Here is a 12,988-nt window from a genome sequence, read left to right as displayed (position 1 = left end):
TTCTTTCTACACATCGGGATGGTTTGTTCCTGCAACCTCAATAAGGATTCTTTAAAATACAGCCAGCTCTCCTGGACCCCTTTGCCCTTCATGTTATTCTCCCAGGGGATCCTGCCCATCTGTTCCCTGAGGGAGTCAAAGTCTGCTTTTCTGAAGTCCAGGGTCCATATTCTGCTGCTCTCCTTTCTTCCTTGTGTCAGGATCCTGAACTCGACCATCTCATGGTCACTGCCTCCCAGGTTCCCATCCACTTTTGCTTCCCCTACTAGTTCTTCCCTGTTTGTGAGCAGCAGGTCAAGAAAAGCTTTGCCCCTAGTTGGTTCCTCCAGCACTTGCACCAGGAAATTGTCCCCTACGCTTTCCAAAAATTTCCTGGATTGCCTGTGCACCGCTGTATTGCTCTCCCAGCAGATATCAGGGTGATTAAAGTCTCCCATGAGAACCAGGGCCTGTGATCTAGCAACTTCTGCTAGTTGCCAGAAGAAAGCCTCGTCCACCTCATCCCCCTGGTCTGGTGGTCTATAGCAGACTCCAACCACGACATCACCCTTGTTGCTCACACTTCTCAACTTTATCCAGAGACTCTCAGGTTTTTCTGCAGTATCATACCGGAGCTCTGAGCAGTCATACTCCTCTCTTACATACAACGCAACTCCCCCACCTTTTCTGCCCTGCCTGTCCTCAGAGCACATCAGTGGCAGTGCCAGGATGAAAACTCAAGAAAAACTGGTTCCATTTCCCACATACACTCCACTAAACTATGCAGCCTACCCATCAGTAATGGCCAATCCTGGGCATTACTAATTCACCAGTAGTAATAATTTTTAAAGCGTCAGCATTCCCAAGGAAATCAGGTAATTGGCTAACATCCACCTTGGCTTGCATTTTACAAGACGAACATACTGAAAAATGTTTTACCAGCATTTCTCACTTTCAAAACCCCAGAGCTAGCATCCTCTATATAGGGGGGAGTGGAGAGGGGCGCAAACATTTTGGCCCGAGGGCCACGTCCGGAAACAAAAATTGTATGGTGGGCCATGAATGCTCAACAAAATTGCGGTTGGGGTGCGGGCTCTGGGGTGGGGCTGGGGATGAGGAGTTTGGAGTGTAGGAGGATGGCCTGGGCTGAGACCGAGGGGTTCGGAGGGTGGGAGGGGAATCAGGGCTGGGGCAGGGGTTTGGGGCGTGGGGAGAGGCTCAGGGGTGCAGGATCTGACCGGCGCTTACCTCAAGTGGCTCCTGGAAGCAGTGCAATGTCCCTTCTCCGGCTCCTAAGCAGAGACACGGCCAGGCGGCTCTGCATGCTGCCCCATCTGCAGGCACCGCCCCTGCAGCTCCCATTGGAGTGCCGGAAGGGGCCATTGGAGCATGTAGGAGCCAGAGCAGGGCCATGCCGCAGCTTCCAGGAGCCGGTGGTGCAGCCCCCGACCTTGCGCCCCAACCGGAGCGGGGCCGAGCCACGTGGTGTGGCTCTCAAGCCGGCTTAAAATGGCTCGCGGGCTGGATCCAGCCTTCCGGCCATAGTTTGCCCACCCCTGCTCTATATTATGGCCCAGCAATATGGTGTACTTGAATGTGTGCTCATTTAGACTTCAAATTCTCAAGGTGACCAGACTAACAAATTTAAAGTTTAAACCCTTCCATCTGTCACATAAGGCAACTGACCTCACACTTGGTAAGGCAACTCGCATCTTTTCGTGTATTTATACCTGCTCCTGTATTTTCCATTCCATGCATCTGATGAAGTGGGTTCTAGCCCACAAAAGCTTATGCCCAAATAAATTTGTTTGTCTCTAAGGTGCCACAGGGACTTGTCATTGTCATAACTGGCTAAAAATCTGTTGGATAAGACATCTAACAGCATAGCTAATACAGTAATGTTAAAAAACAAAAGCTCTCTGTGAAACAAAACTTTTGTAACAAAGGTTCTTTGGATATTTTTTTTTACCTCATCTTGATCCAACATTTGTTGTTTTAGTTTCTCAGCCAACTGGCTCTGCTGGTTGATTTCATCATCCTGCAATTTAATAAAAAGATTTATTTCTGTAATTTGGATTTGAACCCTTTTCTTTTCTTTTGCAGGACCTGGACAACAGTAATGCCCCAAGATGGAAATGAAATGAGTATAAATATGGATGAGCAAAAGAAAAAGAATTATAAAGAACAGCTACATGGTTAAAAAAATACATTAGTGATTAGATGTCTCAATAAAAATCATAACTTGTAGCTAAGCAGGCTTGCCTCAGATCATGACTAAGACACTGAAATGGCAGTAACTGAATCAAGCAAACAAACCAGTAACAGTCAATTTGTAATTGTATAACACAACAAGATCTTCAGTGCTAAGATTGCAGACTTCAGTTGAGGGCTTTTATATCTCATCTCTCCCTGCTTACACTGAAAGAGTTCCAAAATCTTGACAGTCATGGTGCCCCTAAAATGGAGGTGCTTTTATAGGAAAAGATCAGTCAGCAGTTTTACTGTCATGTTTGACTTTCAAAAGTTTAATTTAGCTGTGATAATATAGATATTATTTTATAAAAATGTCTGCCGCTCTACTCTGAAAGGAAATAGATTAGAAATAGGTTTATTAAACAAGAACTAGGGCCAGCCCTGAACTTCATTAAAAAAAATACATCATAAAACATGGGATGTGTACACTTTGTTACATTTATATCTTTCCTTCCCTATCAAAGAACTTGAAGGAAACATTATCCACCTTTGTGTGTCTACTGCAACTCTAGGTGTTCAATTCTATTGACATTTCAGGTTTTTAGTTAAGACAATATCCTCAGGGTTAGAAATTGTTGTTGAATGCAGAAGTAGAACAGAGATGTCTGACTCCACTGAATATATTTTCTAAAAGCATGGATTCAGACAGGTCAATCCTGGCAGCTGACAAAGTCACTCTCATCCACTCTTGTGAAAAGGGATGTCTATCTCTAAAGCAACTCAGCATCTAAGTGGCTGCTTTTATGCCCCATCAGAGTCAATCAGAATTCTGAATTTTCCTGGCAGCCATCCTAAACAATAGATTGATTTCTGATGGCAAGGCTAGCTATCAGGTACAGTATATAGGACACTTCACTCCCAACACTTAAAATGGTTTTTCAGATTTCCTATAAACATAAAATGTGGGTTCTTGTGAGTTATAAATGGGAAAGCCTTGTTTTTATACTAGGGAAAATCACCACCCTTCATATTCCCTACAATAGTGTAATAATGGATTGAATTGTGCATGCCTATATTTCCTGGAGAAATAAATCTCAAAAAAAGTGCAAGTGACTAGAACAATCTATAGTTAGTCCTTTGAAGAATAATATAGCCTGTGTGGGGTTAGAGGGGACAGGGGGAGAGTAAATAGTTAAGTATTTTATGACTAGAATTTTTACCTCTTGATAAGCTATGTGGAATATCTGCAATTTCACCAAGAGGCTCAGATGGTATTTTGAAAATCAAATCAAAGATTAAAACGCTGCTTGATATTTCTGGGGTCAGACTGTGCATGGTCCTTGTCCAAGAGCACAATGGAAAGCACATGTTCAAGTAGCCCTAACACTCTCTCCCATTTCATTCAGGACTCAGAGACAAGTGCACTCCCTGTGCTCTCCTGAGTCCAACAGCTTTTAGCTATCAGCAGATACAGAGCCAATACAGCTTTTTATGCATGATTTTCCATTTGTGTTGGACAATCCTGATGAAAAAATACACGAGTTAAAATGAAGTTTTGATTCAGGAACATTTTTAAGCAATCAGTTTTTGCCAAAATGTTCTTATCTTTTGGCACTCCTAACATATATGCTTATAGTTAAAATCTCCCAAACAGAAGTATTTTCTTTTGTCACCCAAGCCCAACTATTCAGAATGATAGGTGCCCAATAAATTGCTCTATCATATATTTGAGAAGTACTGATAATGTATTGGACCTGCACAAGACAAATAAAAGACTCCTGTCCCGAGGTACTTGCATTCTAGGAGAGTGACATAGATCAGACAAGATGCATTCATTAGAAGACCTCAAGGATGGTCTTAGATTTTACTTGTTAAATTAAAATCTAATATTTGTATCTCATGCTCTCTTCCCTCCCACCCCTGCCTTCTCCTAAATAATGTTGAGATGAGGTGGTAGATAACTGATGTGGGTTCTGGATCTCCTGGAAAAGGTGAGGGATTCAGGAGGAAGTGGGTCAGAACCTTACAAATTAATCTCAAGCTTTCCCTAGACTTCAATGAGAGCTGTATAGAGACATGCATGAAAAGAGTGTGGAGTAAAATAGATGGATACAGCAGATCTGGTGATGGGACTTTGAATCCTGGGTTGCTTCCTACCCACCCAGAAAGAAAATTCATGGGGCTCAAAATGAAAATATAGAAAATCTGTGACCTCCACACTGAGTAATTATGTAAAATGGTGGATTGGTAGAGGTTTAGTGAGTTTCAATTATATGGCTCTTGTGCCAAAATTCACTAGATGTTAAAAAAAAAAAAAAAAAAAATCAAACGGGGCTGGAAGGCTCTCCCCTGTTCTATTTTCATATCAGCTAGTGTGTATTAAATATCAAGCTGTAGATATCAGATGAGCCTACTGTTTTTAGGATGATTCACCAGTAACGGAAAAGTTGAAGTCTATTTACTGTGCTGTGCAGTTATAGTCACAGTGGGACTGCATAAGGGGAAAAAATAATCCATAAGACCAGTATTTACCATAAACAGAGGCACTCAAGAGTAACAGCAGTGAGAACAAAGTTCCTATACACAACAGAGAAATCCCTAAAGCAGTTCACAGTTCCACACTACAGTTAGACTGAAAATGAGCAACTTTGAGCAAGAAAATTGAAGGCAGTTAGGATATGCTTACAAGCCAAGAACACACACAGAGACTAGTTTAAATAAAAGTATATAGCAGAGAAAACATTTCTTAAAACTATATAAAAACTGGAATAAGCCAACAGCCCCCGACCTGTGGGGAGGGGTAGCCTCATAGGTGCCTCTCCCCACTGTGAGGGTAGGCAGCCGTGCGCATCACTCCCAAGCTGTGAAGATGGAAGCAAAGCCTATTCTAAATAGTAAATAGAAAGGACTACAGCTTGAAGTTTGGGAAGGATACAGCACTGATAATTCAACAGCTAGGTACATATACCCATTGACTGTTGGGAAGCAGTTTACGTACATAGAGCAGACTCAAAGAAACAATTTCCAGACCTTGTCATCCAGCTGTCTGTACAGACTGGTAATCTCTTCATCGTATTTCTGCTTCTCCTCAGTTGAGATGCTGGCAACAACCGGTGCAATGTTGTCAATGATGGGTGTGTTGTCACATGGCTCCAGATTTTTCTGGTCCTTAGCACTGATCTGCTCATTCTCAGGCACTGCTTCTCCTGCAGTGGCAGAGAGGAAACAGTTACAGGGAGCTGGTCATTAGAATCCATGAGAAATAGAGGCACTTCTGAAAACAAGGGTTAGACAAGAGGCCAGGAATTCAGCTGTCACACTGGTCCCTAGCGCAAGTCATAGGAGCCTGAAGGAAGAGACCATAAAAACAGCTATTCAGCCAGATTCAGGGACGGGATGGCCACACCCCCACACTGGCAATTAGGAGGAGGAGTTATGGTAAGTAAGAGGGGGGAAAAAAAATCAGACTCATTTTAAAGCGTATTAGACTTAAGTATCTATTTTCCTGTTGTCCACTCCTTCCCACCCCTACGTATTGCTATAGGAATACAAAGATCAAACAGCTGCATGAAAACAGCAAACTTCCCGTACAGTCGCATTGATTGAAACAGGAAAAAGCAACATGCAATTGTAACTCCAGGCATCAAAAGTGGAATAATTTAGATTGGTATGCAGTGGCAGAATAAAACTAGATATGATGTTTTTAAACTTTTTTCTTCAGAAGAATTTTCTCTGAAGAATATTTTCTTTACAAAAACATATGTGCGTTCCAATTACTAGTCTGTTGCAATTCATTGAAAAGGAACAGGCAAGTAGTTAATGCCAAAAATTGACTTGGTGTTCATTATAATCTGGTGGGAACAGTCCTCTAGTTGGTAAATACTGAGTGTATTGTATGGGGAAGGTTAAATTCCACTATTCTGCATGAAGATTTTTTTAAATCTAGAGAATAGCTACAGTTTAAGGCAGAGCCTACCAAATTGTTGTTCCATAGATGAAATAACTAGCAGTCACTCCTGTCAACTGTGCAGACACTATCCATAACAGTGCTAAGTAAAGTAAATAACGCAAATGTAATAAAACAAAAGGAGACATGATAATTCAACCCTGGGAAAAAGAATAGGGGCTGGGAGTGTAATGATCAATGTTTCCCAGATGTAATCAGACAAAGTTAGTGAGAAAATAAAATTTTCAAGCTTTAAAAAAATTACAAAATTATTAGACATATAACACAAAATCAAGCACTATAGAAATCCTACATCAAAAAATTCCTTGTCTACATTGCTGATATCACTTTATATGATTAATACTGAAAATGTTAAATTTAATTTATTTTTCACCATTTATACTATTGATTTAGCTTTTGCATTTCGCTCATATTAAACAATGAAAGCTGATACTTTCTGGCCTTGGGAATTAGAACAGTGCTGTTACGTTTGGGTTCCCAAGATTTGTAAATAACCTGTACAAAAGAAGTTCAAACATTTTAATTTTCTTTTTTCTTTTTTAAAAAAGAAAAGCTTTTTCATTCATGTTGCTTTGTGTGGAAAAACAACCACCACCAAAATCTGGATCTTAAAACTATATGTCATTATCCTTCTTACTGGAACACACAAGTCAAATACTGTCCTTGGGTACGTGCACGCTTAATTGGCACTGACTGACTGTCCTTGGGATTTGTGCACACATCTTTGTTTCTACTACAGCTTCATTTGGAGAGAAAGTCACCTTTTATGGAGCCTTCCACTAACAGACAGCCATCCAATAATATATTTCTGATTGCAGTTAATCTGCTTGTAGGCCATGCCAGTGAGACAGAATTGGGTTGAGAAAGTGCATACGTTAAAAAAAAAAAAAAAAAAAAAAAAAGACAGTTTGCTGTAAGAGCTGATTACTCTGCATACAGCCATGCATCTGTGTTCCCTTTTCTAAAATGCTACTGTCCTTCTAGGATGGAAAGGAGATTTGGAAAGTTACATTTAACAAACATAGAATCAAACATACAAGGATATTAGGAGACTATAAATTCCCAGCACTACACAAGACCCAACACCAGACAAACGGTCTCCATGGCAATTTCACTGCACTAATGGAGAAATATTCCCTGCACGGAAGTGGCCTGAGTCTCCAGAGATGGCCCAAGAAAGCTATCATTACAGTCAGTTGACTGTAATAAGGAAGACAACCACAAACAACACCTGGGGAAAGAGAGCATTTATATAAACGGAAAGGTTTGATTTCTCCTGCTTTCAGCAAAATCAAAAGCAGTTGCCTCTTCCCAATGAAGATTTTACATATGATGTTCAGAATAAGTGTAACTGATCTATCTTCGGATCACAAATTCAAAGGTTTTCATATCTGTCCATGCCAAATCACTGGTGTGTATTTACTTCAGATTACCAGCCTTTTTTGTGTGTTGCATACATTAACCTTTCGATTACTAGCTGCAGAAACACACAGGATTTGGCTGAAGTAAAAAAAATGTTTTTGTAATGACCCCATTCAAGTGGTTTTTCCCATAATTACAGTTTATTTTTAATAAGAAAAAAACTGCAGTCAAGTATTAAGTAAAGATAGTCACAGTTAACTATTTGTCGAAATGTCACTACTGTATTTGTCAGAATGCTGGAGTAGATAAAATCCTATAATTTAGCATTTACACGTTGAAATTTCAAACACAAAAACTATCTACCAAATTACCTTCTCTCCCGCTAAATGAACTGAACCCTATGCAAAGAATGGAATAGCAATTCCACTCTTTGTGCTACTCAGAACAGCACATTTACCGATCTCCACAGAAATTCCATCTGAAAGCCACAGGAGGGCAGGCAGGCAGGCGATCAGATTGACAGTCTCTAATGCAGTTCTAACGGATTGCTTATTCTAATGCCAAACTCACATCTAGGAGATATCCAGCTATATTAGAGGCACCAGAAAGTAGAATTCCATGCTGGAAAATAGTGATTAAAAAAATAAAAATAAAGGTGAGAAATTAATAAGATCCTTTATACATGTTTGTATCTCCCACTGTGCCTTCCTGTGACCCTATGTGAATTTTAGTACTTATGAAAGATACTGTAAACTGCTTGCAGTCTTGCCAGCTGCAATAATGGGTCTAGCTCCAAAATTTGCTGTGCAGCTTTTTACTTCCAGAAGCTGTTGATACACTGGAAGAGAACAGAGCTCTGTGCAATTAGTGATAGCAGTTCCAGAGGCCAACACCTGCTTTCAGCTGCACCAGTGTAAATCTAAAGTAGCTCATTAACTGCAGTGCAGTTACTCCAGATTTACACTGGTTTAATTGAAAACGGAATTTGGACCTAGATGCCTTATAATAATAGTACGTATTCTTATTATGCTAGTTTAATTATTTTGTAACAAACCACAGTGAAAACCACATTAGAGAAGATCTCTTACAGGAAAATAAAATCTTAACATTACATTTTCTGTTCATAAATTTCACACTTATTTACCAAGTAAATGCTATATGATTTCATGACTACAACAGCCCAGTTACTCCAGATGTACCTCATTGAACGCCGTAGTAACAAATAAATTACAATATAATTTTCTATTCATTATGCAGTTAGACAAGCAACTGTGTAATTGCAGCTATCATATGACCATTTATGCTCTAGAAAAATTACCTGAAATTGTGTTCATTTGCAGTAAATGAATTCAATTTAGTGGTTAATATAGACAAAATCATTTAATCACAAATTCCTTCATTTCTTTTGAGCAAAGCCATTGGAACACACCGAATTTGCAGGTTAAAATTAAACAAAAGACTGTTTTCAGATCTTGCTTCACAAAAAAAATAAAATGAAATAAAATAAAAAAAAAAATCTATACCAATATTTTGCCCAATCTGGGTGTTTTTATCAACTCCAAATGCAGAAAATGATCTTGTCCTAAAAGTTATTACAGACAAGTGTGAGCATGAGAGGATGATCAACATGTCCAATTCCAATATTACTAGTATCTGTAGATAGGATTTTTTTAAAGCTTTGTTGAAAACTAGGATCTTCCTTGCATCTATGGATTTCCAGCAGCATGAACATTTCATCTGAGTGTTAAAGGGTCAGGAGATTTCTACCATACCGGGAAATGAGCTAAACCAGTGGAGGCTAGACTAGGATGAACCAGACAATGGCAGGCATTACTAGGCTTGGCTGCAAGTGGTTACAGCCTGATGGTCAGGTCAACAGTTCCAGTTGCTGTGAGGTGGAAGATGCCATTAATTAGATGTTTGTTAAGTATGCTAAACTTAAAGCAATATTGATTATTTAGGCTTAGGGTGGTTTTGGTTTTTTATATTTTAAGTTTTAGTTCTCTGTTACATATGTTCCTAAAGTGCGCAATAGAGACCTGAAACTTTAAAAAAAAAAAAAAAAAAAAAAAAAAAACACTCAGTAATTGATATTGCTTATATAGGCTCCTAAATTGTGGTTCATGGACTCCTCCTCCTAATTTTCTCAACTGCTAAACAGCATTAAGAGACACTAAAAATATATACTTCCTTAATACTACTTTTCCTCATAAGCAATGATGTAGTTGCAACAGACATTATGCGATCATAAATGTGAGGGAAGCAGCCCACATACTCATGAAGAGGAGGAAGCAGATTGTTCATGAGACTTTCTCTGTAAAATATGGCCCTTACTATGGAAGAGTTTGGGACCTCTGTTTTATCGACTCTGAATTGGATCGGTTTGGGAAAGTGACAAGCCAGCTTTTGAAGAATATTGTCTCCATCCTCTCTCAAACCCTTAGAAGAGATTGTGACCACTTCTGACACTGAGATAAGTACAGAGGCAGCTGTGGCTGCTGTTCCCCATAAGGGCAATGAAGGCATCTGCGGTCACATAGGGGAGGTCTACATTGCAGTTAGACACCCTCGGCTGGCACAGGCCAGCTGGCCTGGGCTCGTGTAATTGAGATATAGAAATATGGGCTCGAGCTTCAGCCTGAGCTCTGTGATCCTTTCACCTTGACTCCAGTCTGAGTCAGAATATCTACAGTGCAATTCAACAGCCCCTTAGTCCACTAGTCCAGGCTAGCCATGGGTTTTAATTGCAGTGTAGACATATCCCCTAAGGACAAAAGTGATCTAAAGATTCTAAGGAGTGATTAAAATGGCCAACTTTGCAGAGTGGTGATCTTGAAAGGAATTATTCTGCTTTAGCACAATGATTCAAAGTGGTAAGCGACATCAATTAAACAAAGGCAGAAGATACTGCAATACATCAATTAAGCTGCTATGCACATCCATCCCCAAACTCAAAGGCTTTAAAGTTTCTCCAAAGACACTATGGTGAAAGTAGGTACTCATGAAAGTGAGTCTTTAGCACTGTTCTGAGACTAGTACAATGCAGACAGACGCTGTGCAAACTCCGTTATACAACTGTCACAACTGTCACTCCAGTTCAATCCTGATTTATTACTTCCTATTCCTCTGAGCAAAAAACCTGCTAGTTATGGCAAATAATACAGCAGGTCACTAGTCTGCAGTCTAATGGTGATGCAACTAATTTTTACTTATGACAACTCAAACCCAGTCTTCATGAGGTGAGACTAGTGAACTAACTCACTAGGCCACCTTGGTACCCCAATGTTCCATTTTTTCTGGTGCTGTAATATATATGGACGTAGTAGACTGAATAATCACTTATCATGGAAGTGTCTTACCAGTTCAATATAGTTCATCAACATTTGGAAATTTTGTATTTTTCTGTGTTGAAAACTTGTATGACTGTTTTGCAATTCAAAGAAAGAATTAAACATCTAGAATGAAAAATACATATTTTGTTTCATCGTTTCTTACCATTTCTCCACCTATTCAGTTCCATCTCCAGATGCTGGATAACGTTCTTCAAACTCTTGTTTTTGTCTTTTTCCTTCTCATATTTTTTCTTCCATTCTTCTGCAGTCAGCTCTAGATTCACAGAAACTGTGTTCTTAATAGTCTTGGCTCTGTGCAATAATAAGAAAGGCATGAAAATGTAAGTGATCATTAAATTGTTTTCATCACAATATTTCTCAGTGTAACATAGCAAGGACTCAGATTTAAAAAAACAGAACCAAAACACCGAATGCCTGCACCTTAGGAAATAAAGTACAATGCCACAGTTGACTCTTCTCTTAAACACCTTGGCCCCTTGGAGCTTAAATATAAAAATGTTCACATAGCAAATGCAGCAACTGATTAGTAAAGGGATCAAGTCTCAAAAAACAGAACCACTTTGAGGTAAAGAAGTTAAAAAAAATCACTTTTTTTTTTTTTTTTTTTTTTGTTAAATATAAAACCAACATCACCACAAAAACCATGCTGTGGAAGGTATTCAGCACCAGAAAGTTTTGCCTTGATGTTCTTCAAGTTAGTTAAAACTCATGTCTGTGAAGAATTCTCCCCCACAGCTTGGTTAGAAGAAGGATTCTGCATGTAGAGTTAGGAACAGATTTTCATGTACATTTTGTAATTCACCTTGGACAGTATAAAGTAACACTGTATACCACTTTTGCACAAAAATATTAAATCCAGCTGAATTTGCAGGGAGAGTTTAAGCAGGCAGAATGTAATTACCCAAATTGTAATGTGGTTGGGATGTCATGGCTAACCCTGTTCTCTCAAAAGGAGAGAAAAAAAAATCTTTAGTGACCACAGCTAGTAAAAATGGATAACTTTACTTCCCCTTTAAAGATGGCTCCTTCAATGGCATGCTGCTCCCTAAAGCCATAATATGGCACTGTCTCAGAACTGAGTAAGAGTACCGCTTACTAAAATCACAGCACAACTACATGAAGAACGCTGACCTTTCCTAGGGTGTCTCCCGTCCAGATACTGAGCAGGGCCAAAACTGCTGAACTTGAGAGATCCTGCCTGATGTGCTCCAAGAGGGATACAGGCCAATAATACTAATAATGTTTAAATTGTTGGTGCTTAATATCCAAAGGCCTTTGTGTGCCTTAGAAAAGCATACACAATTATAAACAAAACCATAAGCCTTATTATACTGCTAGAGTAGAAAGTAAGCAAAACCTTAATACACATATCAACAGTAACAATGAATGAAGTTGATTCAGTTGCAATTATTTTATCCCAACAGTGACTGCAGTTTTGCACAAAAAATCCCCACAAAACCCACCACCCAAAACATGCAGGACAATTAGCAGGGCATCTGCTTTTGAACATATGTTTTCTAAAAATAAAATGAGTTAAGAATAGAACTGAGCGAATAACTGATTTTTCAGGTTGGGGGCCAAAGTGAAAAATAAAAAAAATTGATTTAAACCTAAAATTGAATTTTTAGTTTTTTCCTCACCAAAGGGGGAAAAATTGTTTTGGTTCAAACAAAATATTTTGTTCAACCATATACAAATGTCAGGGGGTTTTGATTTATTTTGGATCTTTTTCAGGTGGGGTTTTTTTTGTTTGTTTGTTTTGTTTTTTAACTTTAAAAAAAATCTAAAATTGGAAACAAAATGCCACTTTTCATTTCAAAGTCAAAACATTTCATTTCAAAATTGTCAAAACAAGCAGTTTAGATTTAATAAAAATCCCCCAATTTTTTTTAGCTGAAACTATTTATTAAATGCAACTCAAATTAGCAAATAGTTTCAGTGACATGAAAAAAAATGCAGTTTTCAGTGAATTTACTATTACCCACACAAATATCACCAGCTCTAGTTAGGAAAGCTACAGTGTTGACTGCCCTTGGATTGCTCAACTATAGAGCCAACCAGAGTGAAGGCAACACGATCAGGTTAAACAAATTTCAAGCAAAAGAATATTAAGTACACCTAGGACAAGCAATTT

General features: G+C 38.9%; 1 protein-coding gene across 2 annotated transcripts in view; it reads right to left on the bottom strand.

The window, feature by feature from the left end:
* The window catches only part of KIF5C (kinesin family member 5C), a 132,012-nt gene that overhangs the window by 43,994 nt on the left and 75,030 nt on the right, over positions 1-12,988 (bottom strand). For both annotated transcript variants that reach the window (XM_034785871.1, XM_034785872.1), the window contains exons 11-13: positions 10,997-11,145; positions 5,203-5,378; positions 1,949-2,017 (exon numbers count right to left, since the gene is read on the bottom strand). In XM_034785871.1, coding sequence (XP_034641762.1) covers positions 1,949-2,017; positions 5,203-5,378; positions 10,997-11,145 — 394 coding nt within the window. The remainder of the gene's footprint in view (positions 1-1,948; positions 2,018-5,202; positions 5,379-10,996; positions 11,146-12,988) is intronic.

This window comes from Trachemys scripta, chromosome 11, assembly GCF_013100865.1.
Source record: "Trachemys scripta elegans isolate TJP31775 chromosome 11, CAS_Tse_1.0, whole genome shotgun sequence".
Taxonomy (NCBI): Eukaryota; Metazoa; Chordata; order Testudines; family Emydidae; genus Trachemys; species Trachemys scripta.
Note: the sequence above shows the minus strand (reverse complement) of the source record. Positions and strands in the feature narration are given on the sequence as shown.